At 41.1% G+C, this 19289-nt stretch overlaps 1 protein-coding gene across 13 annotated transcripts in view; it reads right to left on the bottom strand.

Moving 5' to 3' along the window:
• Window positions 1–19289, bottom strand: part of LIMCH1 (LIM and calponin homology domains 1) — a 351768-nt gene that overhangs the window by 170143 nt on the left and 162336 nt on the right. For all 13 annotated transcript variants that reach the window (XM_027544363.1, XM_027544364.1, XM_027544365.1 and 10 more), the window contains exon 3: window positions 12377–12446. In XM_027544363.1, the coding sequence (XP_027400164.1) occupies window positions 12377–12446 (70 nt within the window). The remainder of the gene's footprint in view (window positions 1–12376; window positions 12447–19289) is intronic.

Raw genomic sequence — 19289 nt, 5'->3', positions numbered from 1 at the left:
ATTGATATTGCTTCTGGCAATCTTGATTTCAGCTTGTACTTCATTCAGCCTGGCATTTCACATGATATACTCTGCATATAAGTTAAATAAGCAAGGTGAAAATACACAGCCTTGATGTACCCTTTTCCCAATTTGGAACCAGTTCTTTGTTCCATGTCTGGTTCTAACCGTTGCTTCTTGACCTGTATACAGATTTCTCAGGAGGCAGGTCAGGTGGTCTGGTATTCCCATCTCTTTCAGAATTTTCCACTGTTTGTTGTGATCTACACAGTCAAAGGCGTTGGCATAGTCAATAAAGCAAAAGTAGATGTTTTTCTGGAACTGTCTTGCTTTTTTTATGATCCAAAGGATGTTGGCAATTTGATCTCTAGTTACTCTGCCTTTTCTAAATCCAGCTTGAACATCTGAAAGTTCTCAGTTCACATACTATTGAAGCCAACTTGGAGAATTTTGAGCATTACTTTGCTAGCGTGTGAGATGAATGCAATTGTGCAGTAGTTTGAACATTCTTTGGCATTGCCTTTCTTTGGGATTGGAATGAAAACTGATCTTTTTAGTCCTGTGGCCATTGCTGCATTTTCCAGATTTGCCCGCATATTGAGTGTAGCACTTTCACAGCATCATCTTTTAGGATTTGAAATAGCTCAACTGTAATTCCATCACCTCCACTAGCTTTGTTCCTAGTGATGCTTCCTAAGGTCCACTTCACTTCATATTCCAGGGTGTCTGGTTCAAGGTGAGTGGTCATTACCATCGTGATTATCTGACATTTCTGTGTATTCTTGTCACCTCTTCTTAATCTCTTCTGTGTCTGTTAGGTCCAAACTGTTTCTGTCCTTTGTTTTTGTGCCCATCTTTGCATGAAATGTCCCCTTGGATCTCTAATTTTCTTGAAGAGATGTCTAGTTTTTCCCATTCTATTGTTTCCTCTATTTTTTTTTTTTTTTTGCATTGATCACTTGGGAAGGCTTTCTTACCTCTCCTTGCTATTTTTTGGAACTCTGCATTCAGATGGATATATCTTTCCTTTTCTCCTTTGCTTTTCTCGTCTCTTCTTTCCTCAGCTATTAGTAAGGCCTCCTTGGACAACCATTATATACTCATAAGGGATTTGATTTAGGTCATACCTGAATGGTCTAGTGGTTTTCCCTACTTTCTTCAATTTAAGTCTGAATATGGCAATGAGGAGTTCATGATCTGAGCCACAGTCAGCCCCCAGTTTTGTTTTTGCTGACTGTATAGAGCTTCTCCATCTTTGGCTGCAAAAAATATAATCAATCTGATTTTGGCATTGACCATTTGGTGATGTCCATGTGTAGAATCATCTCTTGTGTTATTGGAAGAGGGTATTTGCTATGACCAGTGCATTCTCTTGGCAAAACTCTGTTAGCTTGCCCTGCTTCATTTTGTACTCCAAGGCCAATCTTGCCTATTACTCCAGAGATCTCTTGACTTCTTACTTTTGCATTCCAGTCCCCTATGATGAAAAGGACATCTTTTTTGGTGTTAGTTCTAGACCACTAAATTCAGATGTAGTTTGTTATACAGCATGTGTGTGTGCATGCTAAGTGGCTTCAGTCATGTCTGACTCTTTGCAACCCTATGGATTGTAGGCCGCCAGGCTCCTCTGTCAATGGAATTTTCCAAGCAAGAATACTGGAGTGGATATCTCCTACATTGGCAGGTGGGCTCTTCACAGCAGTGGATAACTGATATACACTCACCAAATAAGAAAATCAGAAAACAGATAATAAACACAGGAGGAGTGGAAAGAACCAAAAACAAAAACAAAAAAACCTCTTACTGAGTCTTCCCAAGTACTCAAACAATATGGAAAAGGAGACTAACTTACTGGTCCAAGCACTCAGCAGATAACCACAAGCTAGCCTGTTCCAGTGGCCATCAGCATTCTCCTGGTCCAGCTCACTGTGGAGAATGGCTCTTACCAGCTGATACACTTTTATTTCTGTACTCACTGTGTGCCAAGTCTTTTGGTTTAGGTAGTAAGTTAACTGTAATCCTGGTTCCTAAGAGTGATAATACGTAGGGGGCAATATACCTAGAACATTCCTTTAGCTCAGGGAAAGCCATAAATGGCTTTCTGAGCTGTTTGAATTTTATTCCTTATATGCAGTGGGCAGCTATAGAAGGTTGTATGTGTGCATGCTCAGTCACTTAGTTGTGTCCAACTCTTTGTAACCCGTGGACTGTAGCCTGCCAGGCTCCACCGTCCACGGGATTTTCCAGGCATGAATACAGGGGTGGGTGTCTTTTCCAGGGGATCTTCCTGGCCCAGGGGTCAAACCCACATCTCCTGCATTGCAGGCAGATTCTTTACTACTGCAGCACCTGGGAAGCCCTTTTATAAAGTTATCTGACAAGTTATCTGAGAAACCTGTATGCAGGTCAGGAAGCAAGTTAGAACTGGACATGGAACAGCAGACTGGTTCCAAATAGGAAAAGGAGTATGTCAAGGCTACATATTGTCTCCCTGCTATTTAACTTCTATTCAGAGTACATCACGAGAAACTCTGAGCTGGATGAAGCACATGCTGGAATCAAGATTGCCGGGAGAAATATCAATAACAAAAGATATGCAGATGACACCACCTTTACGGCAGAAAGTGAAGAACTAAAGAGCCTCTTGGTGAAAGTTAAAGAGGAGGGTGAAAAAGTTGGCTTAAAGCTCAACATTCAGAAAACTAAGATTATATATCTGGTCCCATCACTTCATGGCAAATAGATGGGGAAACAGCGGAAACAGTGGCTGACTTTATTTTGGGGGGCTCCAAAATCAACTGCAGATGGTGACTGTAGCCATGAAATTAAAAGACACTTACTCCTTGGAAAGAAAGTTATAACCAACCTAGACAGCATATTAAAAACCAGAGACATTACTTTGCCAACAAAGGTCTGTTTAGTCAAGGCTATGGTTTTTCCAGTGGTCATGTATGGGTGTGAGCCCAAGCAGGACTACAAAGCAAGCTGAGCACCAAAGAACTGATGCTTTTGAACTGTGGTGTTGGAGAAGACTCTTGAGAGCCCCTTGGACTGCAAGGAGATCCAACCAGTCCATTCTAAAGGAGATCAATCCTGGGTGTTCATTGGAAGGACTGATTTTGAAGCTGAAACTACAATACTTTGGCCACCTGATGCCGAGAGCTGGCTCATTTGAAAAGACCCTGATGCTGGGAAAGATTGAGGGCAGGAGGAGAAGGGGACACCAGGGGATAAGATGGCTGGATGGCATCACAGATTCAATGGACATGAGTTTGGGTAGGCTCCGGGAGTTGGGGATGGACAGGGAGGCCTAGCGTGCTGCAGTTCATGGGGTCACAAAGAGTCGGACACAATTGAGCCACTGAACTGAACTGAACTGAAGGGACCTGAAACAATCAATACTTTTAGAAGGTACCTGTGGAAACTGTTACCCCTGGCAGCATACAAGCCATGCTGACTTGGGAGGCACTGAACAAAGAAAACCCCCCTAGGTTCACAGTCCACCATTTAACTGAATGCAGGATCAAGTGTACCAAGGAGCGCATGGGTTTTATTGTTGTTTTCCCCTCCAGTTTGCACTTTTTTATGTCTAAAGCTACTAAAAGGCTAACCACCACTCTTGCTTGGGCTTGGTTTGGGCATCCAACCTGAGAGCAGCAAATTGAGCATTCCTTCTGTGTGTGGTGTGGGAACACAACTGAGGTTTCTCTTACTGTGCCAGGGATGAGGATAAAGGAACGTGTGTCATTAAATTCAATTTTGGCTGAGATTCTTTACAAGGTCTCTTCATTTCCCTCAGTGAAATGTACCTCCTATGTACAGAGCATCACTCAAACACCAGTTTCCACTTGGCTCCCAAGGAAGAGCAAGACCACCTCCAGAGACACCCTCCCCCGACCCCTCCCCACATCACACCATGCAACTGCCTTAGGAAAAACACACAGGGTGGGTGTGTTCCAAGTCTCTGGTCCCTGCCTGCCTATGAATGAGAACTGCATCTGCATCTTCCCCAACGTTTGTTGTCCTGAATCAGAATCATGATTCTGGGGAGGCATTGAAAGGTGCTGAGCCTAGCTGGATTGATTTGCACCTGAAAAGGCGGAGGGTAGTAGAGGCAGAGAAAAGGTTGAGTAGAGAGACAAGAGCCAGCAGAGTGTGAGTCTGGACAACCTCAGGGGGTTGGTATGGGAAAGATTTGTAGGAGGTGCTGGCAAGAATGAGAGGGGGGTGTGTGTGTGTGTGTGTGTGTGTGTGTGCACGCGCGCGCACAGAAAGACAGTGAGAGGAGAGCAAGAGGAGGGTATTTTAGCAGGTTTTATCGAATGTTAGAATGGAATCACCGACATTTTTTGGAAAGACCCTCAATGGACATGAATTTGAGGAAACCCTGGGAGATAATGAAGGACGGGGAAGCTTGCGTGCTGCAGTCCACAGAGTTGCAAAGAGTCAGACACGACTTAGTGACTGAACAACAACAGTAAAGATGTCTAAAGATCGCCTGTTAACATCAGTTGTTGAACTGGTGCTTCACTGACTATGATGCTGGAGGTGCAGCCACATGGAAATTGCTTTCATAGGATAGTGGAAATTTTACATTTACAGGGCTCTTTAAAACACGCCACTGCTTCAGTCTGATGAAATTAATAGATCTTAAATGAGAGGGATGAGAGGTGGTCTTCTGAAAACATGAGATCTCTTTAGAGACTGTTGCTTCCAAACAGATATTCAGGAATGCTGAGGTTTAGCGGACTATTGTAAGGCCTCATGGAGATAGTGTAACACAGTAGAAAAGACAGAGTCTAGAGCTGGATGAATCAGGGTCCAAATCTCCATATCACCTCTTTTTTTATTGGAAAGCTGGTAACCCACCTCTTAGCACCCTTGTCTCCTGAGATTATAGCTAAGGCATAGCAATAACTGCATCACAGGGCAACTGTAAAGATCAAGAAGGATACACCTTGCACTTTGTACACAGGTGGGTTTTAATATATTAATATGATGGTTATCATTATGGGGACTCACATCCCTGGCCTCCCTCTTTGCTTCTCTGCTTCCTTCCTGGCCTGAGACAATCATTTGACCGGAAGAGAAACAGAGGCAGAGATGAGAACCCTGGCCAGCTTCTTCTGGGGGGACCCATAATAAAACTGTTACAGGGATGGAAAACACGCTAGAATTTCTAAATGAAACTATAAAATTGAAACCTAAAATATAAGACATTGACAAGGATGAACTGAAACAGACAAGGGCTAATCTCCAGTCAGGATTTGCAGGAAACCACTTCTTGGCAGGTAGACACTCAAAACATCTGGGACTCAAATTTACTGCATTGTCATCTTCTGAAAATCATGAAGTTTGAATAAGGCCTTTCACTCAGACTACTCAGTTTTCAATAGCTTCCTATGTTTACCTTTGTCCAAAACAATACTTTTTTAATCTTCTCATAATGTGGAAACTGCCACTGCCTTTTCATCATTCCTCCTTTTCTGATCTCTCTCAAACAATGAAACATCAACTGCTCTGTATCACTTTCATAAAATAAAGCAGATATCTTATGAAAGCCTCCTAAAGTCCACAAAGTTTATGGGAACTTACATTTTTATCCATTTGAGAAAACTCAGCTCTAAGCATATTTGAAATCTTATCTTTTGATTAGAAAAAATACCTGTTTTTCCTAAAGAATAAATTTTTGAGTGGATCAGAGTAACTAAATGGTAGGATAATTCTACCAGTTACCTTCCTGCTAGAACCTACTGAGCTTCACTGAGTGCAAATTCCCAGCATTTATCAGGTGAAGTGAGCCCTTTCACAGAACTTGGAAAGATATTTTGAAGATGTTGGACAGCAGAAACCCCAAAAAAGAGATGAGCTGAAAAAGTGAGTCTTTGCTGTCTGTCCCGTCTTTCTCACAAGACGTAAAATAGTTGTCATTTACATGTGTCATTTACAAATACTCCCATTTTCAACTGGGAGAATTTGTGAGTAATATAACCACGGAGAAAGGTGGTCTGTGCTTCGGACTCATCTCAGCTTTTACTGTTGTGTGATCGTCCCCTCTATGGACCCCTGTTCCTCTATAAAACAAATATACCTAAGATGCCCTTCCTGCAGTAAAATTCTTTCTCTTCTCCGATTGCTTCTCTTGGATTCACATGCAAGATCAAGCAAATATTTCATGACAGCCCTAGGAGGGTTCAGCACCCAAGGGCGAATCCTCAAATACCTATTTCCAATTACACACACACACACCAACAACACACAAATACCTATTTCCAATTACATACACACACACCAACAACACACAAATACCTATTTCCAATTACACACACGCACACACATACACCAACAACACACAAATACCTATTTCCAATTACACACACACACACACACACACACCAACAACACACAAATACCTATTTCCAATTACACACACACACACACACACACACACACACACACACACTGGCTGTTACAACTAAAATCCGGGTGAGAAAAGACTTAATGTCCAAATTCCTATTGCAAGCAAGGATTTCATACATATATGTCTCCTGCACAAAGTCTGATGTTTCTGGATGAAACAGAATTTACCATGATCTCTAACCACCATTAAACTGAGTTTCAGGATGTGGCTTGATTACACAATACTGTCAAACTGGCTAAATAAAGGGCAGCGTTTTTAAAAGTTGTTGCTATGCCAAAGACCTAAATTTGAGGTCTTTCTCTCTGGCAACAGCTAACAGTGTCACTCACACCTAAAAAAGAATGCAAGCATCTGCAGGCAGTCACCATGCGGCCGTGCATGTCAGCGATCGCTACAGAAGAAACACAGACCCAGATCCAGGGTCTTTGCATTCTTGCCAGGAAATGATTTTCAGCTACTTTGTTTTAACACCTTCACCCCTGAATTCTTTGTAACCACAGCTCAACTCAGGGGATAAAATACACCTATTCATGCCTTTGTAAATCTACACATGTTTATAATTTGGGATTGCTATGTGAAAACACACTTTTCTATTTATCTTCAAGTCAAGCAGCTGGGCCATCTTAATGGATTTTTCTCAGCACCAGGCCATTAAGTCACACAGGCATGGGTTCCAGGCATGGAGATCCCCCTGGCCATACTTCTTAGATCTCCATGGCCCCTGCTACTAAGGACTGATTAACGGGTAGATGGTCAGTGACCTGTCAACTCCCTGACAAAGTACAAACCAACCTAGAAGTCTGCAGATGCATTTGAGGAATGCTGTTTGTTCTTTCCCGAGTGTCACAAATATGGGTGGAAGAAATGTCATGTGAAGAATATATTCATACAAAAGGTTGCAGCTCTACACATCCAAGATAGTCTCTGCTACCTTCAAATCTACTGCTCACCTGCAGTCCCCTTTCCTTCTCCAAACAGGTAAGAGAATTAATGTTTCAATCTCCAATGTTTTATGTTGTAAATTTTCAAGCCTAACAAAATCCTGCAAGAAGGGTACCATGACAACTGCATATCCTTTATCTAGATACAAAATTTTACATTTCCCTCCTTCCCTGCCCCGCTTCCTGCCCCCCTCTCTCCCCCTTCCCTCCATCTCTCCATGTGTATATGTATATAAAATGATACATTATATGCACAAACCTCTTTTTGCTGAACATCTTGAGGATTAGTTGTACATGTTGTGACATTTCATGTCTAAAGACTCTAGCTTTTGTTCATCTAACATTAAGAATATTCCCCTGTATCCACCACTGTCTTTGACAAGATAGTTAACATGTAAAAGAAATTCAACATTGGGGAAACACTGTTATCTAATATTCAATCTGCACTCAAATTTCCCCACTGTCCCAATATGTCTAATACAGTTGCTCATTCTCAATCAAGGATCAGACATGGCATTTGGCTGTCATATCTTCTTAGCCACCTTTCATCTGCAACAGTTGGGGGGCGGGCCACTGACAGAGTTAAGGAATGTACACCAGTTGTTTTATGGAATGTCCCTCAATTTGGACTGGTCTGATTTGTTTCCTCAGAATTGGATGTAGGCTAAAGATTTTGGTAAACACTTCCTCAGGGTGATGCTGTGACTTCTTTGTGCATCCCTAGGACACCTGTTATTCCTGCACCCATTATAGGCATTGGTAAGTAAGAGCATGGGCTTTGGATCCATCTTAGTTTTTACTCGGAGAAGGCAATGGCACCCCACTCCAGTACTCTTGCCTGGAAAATCCCATGGACGGAGGAGCCTGGTAGGCTGCAGTCCATGGGGTCGAGGAGAGTTGGACACGACTGAGCGACTTCACTTTCACTTTCATGAATTGGAGAAGGAAATGGCAACCCACTCCGGTGTTCTTGCCTGGAGAATCCCAGGGACGGGGGAGCCTGGTGGGCTGCCATCTGTGGGGTCACACAGAGTCGGACACGACTGAGGTGACTTAGCAGCAGCAGCAGTTTTTACTGTTTGTGTGATCTTAAAGCTAGCTACAGTGCTTAAACATGAATACTAAATCATTTACACACCTTGAATTGCAAACTAGTAACAACAGTTATTCAAAAATCTTACTGCCCAGATCATATTTCAATACAGCTGTCTTTTTTGTCTCTATTAACTCATTTTCTCATAAACCAGGAGATGCTAACAGTATTCTATAAAAGAGATCATATGGACCATAAACACCAAAGGCTTCACAAAGGAGGTGATTTTGCACTGGCTCTTGATAAGTAAATAAGATTTAGTCAAGACGAGCAGAGAGAGATATATTCATAAGAAGTGTCATGAGCAAAGGCTTCATACATAACAGTGAATAACATCTGAGGACCTATGAGTTGATGGTAATAACCTAGGTAAGAGATGAGAAGACCTGCTCTAGGCCTTATCGAGTGGCCAACGAAATGCAAACAAGTAGACAGACTGAAGACAGTTGCCATATTCTAAAACCAATACAATATTGTAAAGTAAAAAATAATAATAATAAAGAAATGATAAATGGTTTAAAAAAATAATTTAAAAAAGTAAAAAAAAAAAGAAAGTTGCCATATTCTTTAATAGCTCAACGAGGGCAACTGCATGTTTCTGATGCCTTCCTGACATCGGTGGGCAGCAGCAGTGGTCATTTAAGTCTAATTTGAATATGAACAGTGTGAGATGTTCAGTAGGACATCCAGACCGAGCTGTCCAATACACAGAACAAGAGACCTGGAGATCAGGAGAAAAAACCTGGTAAGAAGTGATGACTTGGGGCAATGCTACGAAGAGTTGAGGTCACGAAGACAGACAGGAACATCAGTGTAGAAAGGAAGCAGATGACAGATCTGAAGAGCAAACTCTGGAAGAAGCTTAACAGGATGGGGAAAGGGCACAGAAGGGTAGCAGTTCTGTTTCTTGTTGGTACCCCAACTTGTGCACTGGTTTTTGGAGATGTTGATCTGGTGGTAATTGGAGAAGAGGAAAAAAAAAAAGAGAGAGCTTGACCAGATTTGTAGATTAAGGAATCATGAGTGAATGGGCAGTAATTAATTATACATAAATAAGTATTTTTTTTGGACTAAAGATAACTCCGCTGTGTGTTTTTTCCAACACCAGCAAGCAATTAACTCAGTTCTGACACTCTTCACCTGGGGATAGTGTCAGATGTCCCAGGTCAAGGCTCAGTCCCATTAAGACTGTCCCCACAAAAAAATTAATAAAAAAAGGACTGCCCCCATTTCAGATATCCGTCTCAAGTCCAGGTGGTCAGCTGGGCTTCTGAACAATGAGCTATAAACCACAGGTTCTCAAGATCTCCTTCTTGGGTTTGATTAATTTGCTAAAGTGGCTCAAAGAACACAAAGAAACACTTACTTAGGCCTATCAATTTATTACAAAGAATATTATAAAGGACTCAGAACAGCTAGATTAAGAAGTACATAGAGCAAGGTATGTGGGGAGGCACATAGAGCTTCCATGCCGTCTGGGTATGCCACTCTCCTGGGATCTCCATGTGTTCACCAATCTGAAAACTCTCCGAATCATGTCCTTTTGGTTTTTTATGGAGGCCTCATTACATAGGCAAGACTGATTAAATCACTGACACGGGTAACTCAACCAACCTCCAACCCCTCTCCCCTCTCTGGAAGTCAGTGGGGTGGGACTTTAAGTTCCAACTCTCTCATCATGAGGTTGGTTCCCCTGGCAACCAGCCCCCGTCTTTGGGGCTTTCCGAAAGTTACCTCATTCAGGTGGGGCTGAAAGGAGCTTGTTATAAAGAACAAGATACTCCTTCACCTTTATAGAACTGGAGCCATTTCAGGAACTGATGACAGAAGACCGAGTATTATAACAAAAGATGTTTCCATTGTTCTCATGGCTTAGGAAATTCCAAGGGTTTTAGGTGCTCTGTGCCAGAAACAGACAAAGTCCAAATACATATTGCTTATTACAAATCACAGTCTCACAATAACAAATCAGTCAAGAAAATATAAGTGATATAGGATGGGATAAAATGGAAAACCATTACTTGGAAAAGAGCAAGAAAACAGAAATGATGGAAAGGATAAAATGGAAAGGAAATTCAAATGAAAAAAAAAGAAGAAGGACAAGTTAGGGGTGTAAATAGGAGTAAAGCAGCAGAGGTGCCCTGGTTCTCTCGAATCACACGGCCTGCCTGTTCCAAAGCAGAGGCAACAGGTAAAGAACAATGCTTGATCTGCTAGAAGAAACCAACATAAACATCAATGCATGTGTCTCAAACCCTTAATTTTGCTCCAATTATTTACGATTCAGTTTAAATTCATATTTATAAAACCCTTCTCTCCTTAGCTTCTGGACTGAGAGCTGCTTCCTGCAGCCATGTGGGTTTCACTGGTGCCTTCCTTGACTTCTTGCTATAAGTTTTGCTCCTATAATATTATATATTAGACTTCCAAGGTCTGGAGATGCCACATGCTTGGGGCCAAACAGATATCTGTCAGCTTCATTAAAGCAATGGCCTTAACATTTGAAAGAGATGGATTTAATAAAAAGTTTTAAAATAACTAATACATGTACACATTAATGAATATATTAATGTGTGATCTGTAATAAGCAATATGTATTTGGACTTTGTTTCTGGCATATATTAATACATGTACACATTAATGCATAATATTAATATACATAATATACAGATTTTTAATTAGATTATTTAAATCCATTTCTTCCAAATTTAACTATCTATGTATTGACTTACTTGGCTACCTGATTCTGATGAATGAAATTAGAAAGATTTTTAATAACTAATTACCAAGGTACTACTAACCAGAAAGGGAAATAAAATGCACCGGCAGAAATAGCAATTCTTACAATTTAAAAAAATCCATTTCATTCAACTTGCTTAAACCATGTACCTAATTAATGACCCCCACAGTTCTCAAACATAATTTTGTTGGTGTTGTTGCATCAAATTTCAATTAGTCATTGTCATATGACTGTGAAGCAAATCATCAAGTCTAAGTAGGAGCCTGCTTAAATTCTTGACATTTTTCTAATTGTTTTTTGCAAGACCACAGGCACAGAAGGCACCACAATGAAAACAGTCGAAGCACTGTTACTAAGCCACACATACCCTCAGCTTCCTGTGCACACATGTACCTGTACACGTACACGTGTGTGTGTGAGGGCGCATGTGTGAGCCCAGACATATGCACCGTGTTGCTTCTAGAGCTAAGGTTTGTTCGTCCTTTTGACCTTTCACCTTTTTCTTATTAGCAAAAGGTAACAACAATTAAGCAATAAAAATTAGTTGCCAAGAATTATGAAACATATCAATGCATGAAGAAGAATCCTGCATCTGACTACATGTGAACATTTGAGTTTTACTGGTTTTAGCTGGGTAGGTTCAGAAGAACCAGGGGTTTGCTTAACAGTTCTCCAGACAATAGAATCACCTCAGTGACTGTTATGTCTTTAGAAAGTTGGTCTACAAATGTGGTACTTAAACGCAAGTAGATTTATAAGACTGAAAACAGCAATTTATCATGAAAATGCTGCTTGTTCATCATGAAATTCTTTTTCTCACTACCCTTTCTCTTCTTCATTCCAGGGGAATGCAGAGAACTGAAATGAGAAAACCATAATTACCATCGCATTCCTCCCCTCAGGTCAACTTAATTACCAGCTTCTCACCCCAAAACAAATTTAACTCCTTAAGAATGAACGTTATTCTTATCACTCATGGGAAAAACACAAAGATTAAAATGACATTTAGGCGTAACTGCAATCTTTCATTTTTAAGTGACCTCACAGTTTAATGGCTTCAATGCATTCTCATTCATGTGGAATATATACTGCAGGAAAGAACTGTAATAAATGGCATTGTCATGACCCTTAGGTTAGAGCAAAGGAATATTGGAAGATAAATCTCAATTCTGGATACTCACCAATCCTGCAATGGGGGTAGGCAATCTATTGATCTTTTTAACAAGTCCTGGCTTTATAGCATTCAGCAACCTGTCATGAAAAAGACAGAAAGTTAAGCGAGACATAAAGCAAGATGGATCACACAAATCACCTTTATCCGGGGCTACAACTACATTGCTGAATAGGAAAAGCAGTGAATTTAAAGCATGTAGTAAATCTCAATAATCTGTGAGCCTTTGTGCATCCCAGTGAAGAACTTTGCCAACATCAAGTTTGTCCATGGCAGGTGAAGTTTTAGAATTTGGAAATAATGAGAGAAAAGAAAGGATGGAAATTCAGGGGAAAAGACAAAGATGTGAGCTGGACTGAGCCTGGGAGGGAATTGTCTAGGATGGGAGCCAGTACTGCTACACACCAAGGCTGCTTCCCAATCTCCTGGCTAAGGCAGAGGTCTCTCCAGGGATGCACTGAGTTCAGAGACCAACATCTATCTTTGCAAATAATTTGCCAAGATTAATTCTTCCTCCAGACTTTCTTGGTCTTTGAAGAGAGTGGCTTGTTAAATGTGGTGAGCTTTGCTTAAGAGAGGAAAGAATATGTTTAGCAAGAGGTTAGCCAATTATATCCTGCAGATCTGAAACAATGCTGACCACAATTCCCTAGGTATAAAAGATATGTGACCCAAACATTTTGGGGGTAAAGGTTGAAGTCATGTAAAAATGGTAATACAAAGGAATGCAAGAGAAGCAACCATAACTGTTTATCTTCAGGAAATTTCAATTCAGAGTGAAAAGAAATAAGGAAGGCAACTTGTAAAACTAAAATAGGGTTGGCATCAGGGTAACGTGGTAGAATTGTAGCATTTGCCAACTAGGGTTATTCATAAGGGAATTAATGAAGGTATGGTACTGTAGAATGGAGGCATTTATTTTTACACTCAGGAATCAGAGGAGAGGCAATAAGGTAATTTATCTCAGGACACAGGGCAAAGAGAACGTTAGGACAGGGGTTTGTTTTCTACAATTCAGGGGTAAGCAAACTATAAATCATGGGCCAAATCTGGCCCAATGCCCTTTTTTGTAAACAAGTTTTACTGGAACACAGCCTTGCCCATTCATTTACGTTTTATTTACTCCTGCTTTTGTGCTGTGACAGCAGAGCTGAGTGGTTACAACAGAGAAGCTAGAGCCCACAAATCAAACAATTTTTACTATATGGCCCTTTACCAAAAAATTTTGCCAAACTCTGTTATCATTCATGCAGTCAAAGATTATAGTAAATTATGAAGAACCTATGCTTAATAGATTTCCACAAACCAGTAACAAAAGATGCTTTGAAAGAGTCCGATAATTAGTCTTGAATTCAGCCTCTGTTTGACCTTGACACCGCCATGCATTGACAGATGGAGAAATGTTGCTACAGTGGTTATGATAGGATATTCTGGTTTTACACCAAGAATTGCCTGTTCTTGGAAACTTTCACCCCAGTTCTTAAGTGCTGCCAACAAGAGGCAATGCCCAGAGCAGCCACAAAAGAGTAGTGCCTTTTGGCCCACTGAGAACCAAGATGGCACGCCTTTCATGAATGCACTTAATTTTAACCATGAATTTAATCTTCTTAAAAAGTGTGTTTTTTATTTTATAGCTTCAGTCAGTTCAGTTCAGTTCAGTCGCTCAGTCGTGTCCGACTCTTTGCGACCCTATGAACTGCAGCACGCTAGGCCTCCCTGTCCATCACCAACTCCCGGAATTCACTCAGACTCATATCCATCAAGTCGGTGATGCCATCCAGCCATCTCATCCTCTGTCGTCCCCTTCTCCTCCTGCCCCCAATCCCTCCCAGCATCAGAGTCTTGTCCAATGAGTCAACTCTTCGCATGAGGTGGCCAAAGTACTGGACTTTCAGCTTTAGCATCATTCCTTCCAAAGAAATCCCAGGGCTGATCTCCTTCAGAATGCACTGGTTGGATCTCCTTGCAGTCCAAGGGACTCTCAAGAGTCTTCTCCAACACCACAGTTCAAAGCATCAATTCTTCAGCACTCAGCTTTCTTCACAGTCCAACTCTCACACCCATACATGACTACTGGAAAAACCATAGCCTTGACTAGACGGACCTTCGTTGGCAAAGTAAAATCTCTGTTTTTTAATATGCTATCTAGGTTGGTCATAACTTTCCTTCCAAGGAGTAAGCGTCTTTTAATTTCATGGCTGCAGTCACCATCTGTAGTGATTTTGGAGCCCCCCAAAATAAAATCTGACACTGTTTCCACGTCTATTTGCCATGCAGTGATGGGACCAGATGCCATGATCTTCGTTTTCTGAATGTTGAGTTTTAAGCCAACTTTTTCACTCTCCTGTTTCACTTTTAACAAGAGGCTTTTTAGTTCCTCTTCACTTTCCACCATAAGGGTGGTGCCATCTGCATATCTGAGGTTATTGATATTTCTCCCAGCAATCTTGATTCCAGCTTGTGTTTCTTCCAGTCCAGCATTTCTCATGATGTATTGTGCACAGAAGTTAAATAAGCAGGGTGACAATATACAGCCTTGATGTACTCCTTTTCCTATTTGGAACCAGTCTGTTGTTCCATGTCCAGTTCTAACTGTTGCTTCCTGACCTGCATACAAATTTCTCAAGAGGCAGATCAGGTGGTCTGGTATTCCCACCTCTTTCAGAATTTTCCACAGTTGATTGTGATCCACACAGTCAAAGGCTTTGGCATAGTCAATAAAGCAGAAATAGATGTTTTTCTGGAACTCTCTTGCTTTTTCCATGATCCAGCGGATGTTGGCAATTTGGTCTGTGGTTCCTCTGCCTTTTCTAAAACCAGCTTGAACATCTGGAAGTTCACAGTTCACATATTGCTGAAGCCTGGCTTGGAGAATTTTGAGCATTACTTTACTAGTGTGTGAGATGAGTGCAATTGTGTGGGAGTTTGAGCATTCTTTGGCATTGCCTTTCTTTGGGATTGGAATAAAAACTGATGTTTTCCAGTCCTGTGGCCACTGCTGAGTTTTCCAAATTTGCTGGCATATTGAGTGCAGCACTTTCACAGCATCATCTTTCAGGATTTGAAATAGCTCAACTGGAATTCTATCACGTCCACTAGCTTTGTCTGTAGTGATGCTTTCTAAGGCCCACTTGACTTCACATTCCAGGATGTCTGGCTCTATTGGTTTTTCAAGTTGGAAGGCAACTTGTTCACTCTTCTCATGTTTCAGTTTAGAAAACTGAGGCCTGACAATGATGACCTGACTAAGTGGTACAGTCAGGCTTGGCATCTGAGTTCCCTGGATCAACACGTTCTCTTGGGTAGAGCTAACATCCCATAGCTTGTGATTCAAAATATACAGATAGGATGCCTGAAAAGCAGATTTCAAATGTACAAAATTCTTAAGATATATTAATTTTCTTACAGTTCGTAACACTGTTGTTTTAAAATGGAGTTTTAAATAGTAGTCATATGCAGTTGTTGAAAAAGGTCATTGACTGGACATGAGTGTCGGCTAACCCAAGCTGGCCCCACCATTGGCCTGTATGTTCTGCCCACCATTCCCACAGTGGGAACCATCTTCCAGCACTCGGCCTTGAGATAAGAGCGTGTTATTGAGACTACCTGGACTGAATACATGACTGAACCCAGTTAAAGCATCTATATAAACTCAAGATTCTGGCAAGGTTTTCCTCGTCTTTCAGCCGCCCAAGGCAAGCATCATATGTAAGTTCCTTGCTTATTAACCCTGCCACCTACAAGTCTGGTGCTACCTGCCTCTTGTGGGGGGCTCTCCTTGCCTTCTTTGTCAAGCAGACCAGGGGACCAGGTTTCAGTCTCACTTTGGGAAATCCCAAGGTTGCCAACCAACAGCAGTGCTGCAATTCAAAAGGAACCCAAGGGATATCCAGTCAAACTTAAGTCTCATTGTCACTGGGATCCCACGGGGCCCCAGGCTAATCTCTGAAGTAACCTTAAAGACTTTCCAAAGAAAATATATAAAGACAGTTATAATTTTTCTAAAAAGACAGGTGTAGTATATAACATGCACCGTTCTCCACCTTATTTCTCCACTTAGCAACGTATATTGGAGGCTGAATAATTTGCTCTGGAGAGCAGGCCTTGTCAATATGTTTGGACCTGTGTCCCATTTAATACCTGTGGACAGACTGATCCGGAGCAGTGGGGTGGGGCTGAGAGCCCTGGCCCTGAAGTCCAGCTGACTGACTCCAAAGTCTGGCTTGGTCACTCACTGGGGGTGTTACTATGGGCAAGCCCATGAACACCAGTTTCTTCAACTACTATAGAGAAACAACGGCAGCAGTTGCATAGTATGTCAGTGAGGCCTAAATGTGACAGAATATGTGAGAAGCTAGCACAGAGCCTTGTGCATAAGAAGCTCTCTATAAATGGTTCTCCACACTTGGCATGTAAATATTTATTTATACTAATTCCATTCACAGCATTCTAGATCAACTACTTTCTCTAATACTTTAAAATTTTTCTAATGGAACAAAGTACCATTGTATCAGGTCCCATGTTCCTAATTAGTCAAAGTAGAAAAAAATAACAGATATCCTACCAAAAAAATCATAAATTACAAGTCCTTGTTTAACAAGGTACCCATTTTGTCTTCTATATCTAAGAGTTGTATTATTTTTAGTAATGATGGATCCACCAACTCCTCTTCTATACATGTTTAGAGTTTTAAAGTCTTAAATATTTTATTTATCCTTTGTAGAATTACACTTATTGGCAGAAATCTTTCCTGTTACATGAAGTTGTAAAAAAAAAAAAAAAAAAAAACAGCATTAAAATGACAGACCTTAATTAAAAGACCAAAAAACCTCCACTGTGATGTCTATCAAAATGTTTCACAGCAAATTAAAAAATAAAAAGCCATAGTGCTCTTAAATATTTGGGATATTTTCAAAATCAAGGCAGCTGTGGGTTTTTTTTTTTCATGTAAACATTGCCCCAGTTCCATACACAATTTACAGTACACAACAATAAAAGATAACATTGAATTCACATTGCAGAAATGCCCGTCACCTGCTTATCTTGTATTTTGCATTAAACTGAGGACATTTTCTGTATTTATTAGAATCAGATGAGAAGTTTAGCAAAACAGCTATGAGTCAAGCATATTATTCACTTGCAATTGTATTAAAAACCACTGTTGTCCCCCAACATATTAAATATAAGCATTTTTGGAAATATTTATTGATAACACGCTTTAAAGTTATGATGATGATATTTTATATTTATGAACCATCTGAGATATATTGTTCCCCAACTGTCGTGTTCTGCAGAGACAGGTCATGTATTCACTCCACCATTTTTACAGAAGAAAAGTCTGAGCCTCAAACAGGTGCGAAGGCTTCCCCAGAGATATGCACACAGACACGCAGCCAGAGGGCAAAGCCTACCACAATAAAGTTCAACTTCGGTATTTGTTATCAAAGCACAAAACAAAAACAACAAACCAAAAAAACACAAAAAACCCTCAGAGAAAACAAACAAAACCCAAAAACCCCAATAAACACTATCTAAATACAATGGGAGAATATCAACACGAGGTGGGAACACAAGGGAAAAAGAAGGGGGTATCTGCCGAGAGATGGTCAAGTGTAAGACACATGGGATCCAAGTTTCATTTACGCGTGCATACAACATCCTCAGGAGCAACTGCAGAGAAAAGGAGGTGGTCATTTACTTGAGGCAACTCCCCATTCAGTGGAGTCCCACACAAGTTTCCCACCTGTGAGCCCCAAAAGCTGCAACTAGAACAGTCTGTCCTCTCTATCTGGTAACAGATTACCTTCGTACTCATCTAAAGACATTTCTGGGGCTGTGGCATAATTTTATATAACAAAAATTTAAACTTTGGTATTATTCCACATCTCCTGCATAAAATGTACCCACAACTACCATGGAGATGCAGACACAGAGAACAGACTTGCAGACACAGCGTGGGAGGGCAAAGGGAGGGCGAACTGAGAGAGTAAAGAGGGAAACATATACACCACCGTATGTAAAACAGATGGCCAGTGGGGCTTTGGTGCATGACACAGAGAGCACAAACCAGTGCTCTGTGACAGCCTAGAGGGGTGGGATGGGGTGGGAGACGGGAGGGAGGTTCAAGAGGGAAGGGAAATATGTATACCTGCGGCTGATTCATGCTGATGGCAGAAACCAACACAATATTGTAAAGCAATTATCTTCCAGTAAAAAAAAAATTAAAAAAAAAAAAGAATCACATCTGGAGATTTGGCGGAAAAAACAAAAAGATTAAAAAAACTGGAGATATGGGTGCTGACTAGGATGAACTAATATTCAGATATTTATTGATGCAGCAATTATTAATCAAGTGCTTGCCATGTGTGGCACACTGTTCTAGGCCCAGGGAAGGCAGGACTGGAGCAGACAGACAAAAGAATTTGCCCTTTAGAACTTCTCTTCTTGGAGCAAGTGAAGTGTGGGGGGAAGTAGGAAGAACATATTATAAACAAGTAAATAAATGAGAGGAAAATTTCAGATCACATAAGCCCTGGGAAGACAAGCATAGGAGTAACCCATGCAGGTAGCATTTAAATCAGCTGATCAGAAGGCTGCCTTGGGGAGGTAACACTGGGGAGAAAATGGGATGATAAATGTATGTTTTACTTGTTAAAACCTACAGCCAAAGAGGAACTGCAGACAAGAGTTTTAGGTGGACTGCACAGTAAGTAGCAAGGCCTGGAGGCAGGAGCAGGCTTAGTATATTCAAAGCCAGTGTGACAAGCAGAGTGAGTGGAAGGAGAAACACAGGGCCTGATAGCCAAGGTGTAAGCAACATTCAGGCCCAGGTAAGCTGTCTGAGTGTTCTCTGGAAGGAATGATGCTAAAGCTGAAACTCCAGTACTTTGGCCACCTCATGTGAAGAGTTGACTCATTGGAAA

The sequence above is a fragment of the Bos indicus x Bos taurus genome, chromosome 6, assembly GCF_003369695.1.
Source record: "Bos indicus x Bos taurus breed Angus x Brahman F1 hybrid chromosome 6, Bos_hybrid_MaternalHap_v2.0, whole genome shotgun sequence".
Classification (NCBI taxonomy): Eukaryota; Metazoa; Chordata; class Mammalia; order Artiodactyla; family Bovidae; genus Bos; species Bos indicus x Bos taurus.
This window is presented reverse-complemented; position numbering and strand designations above follow the sequence as displayed.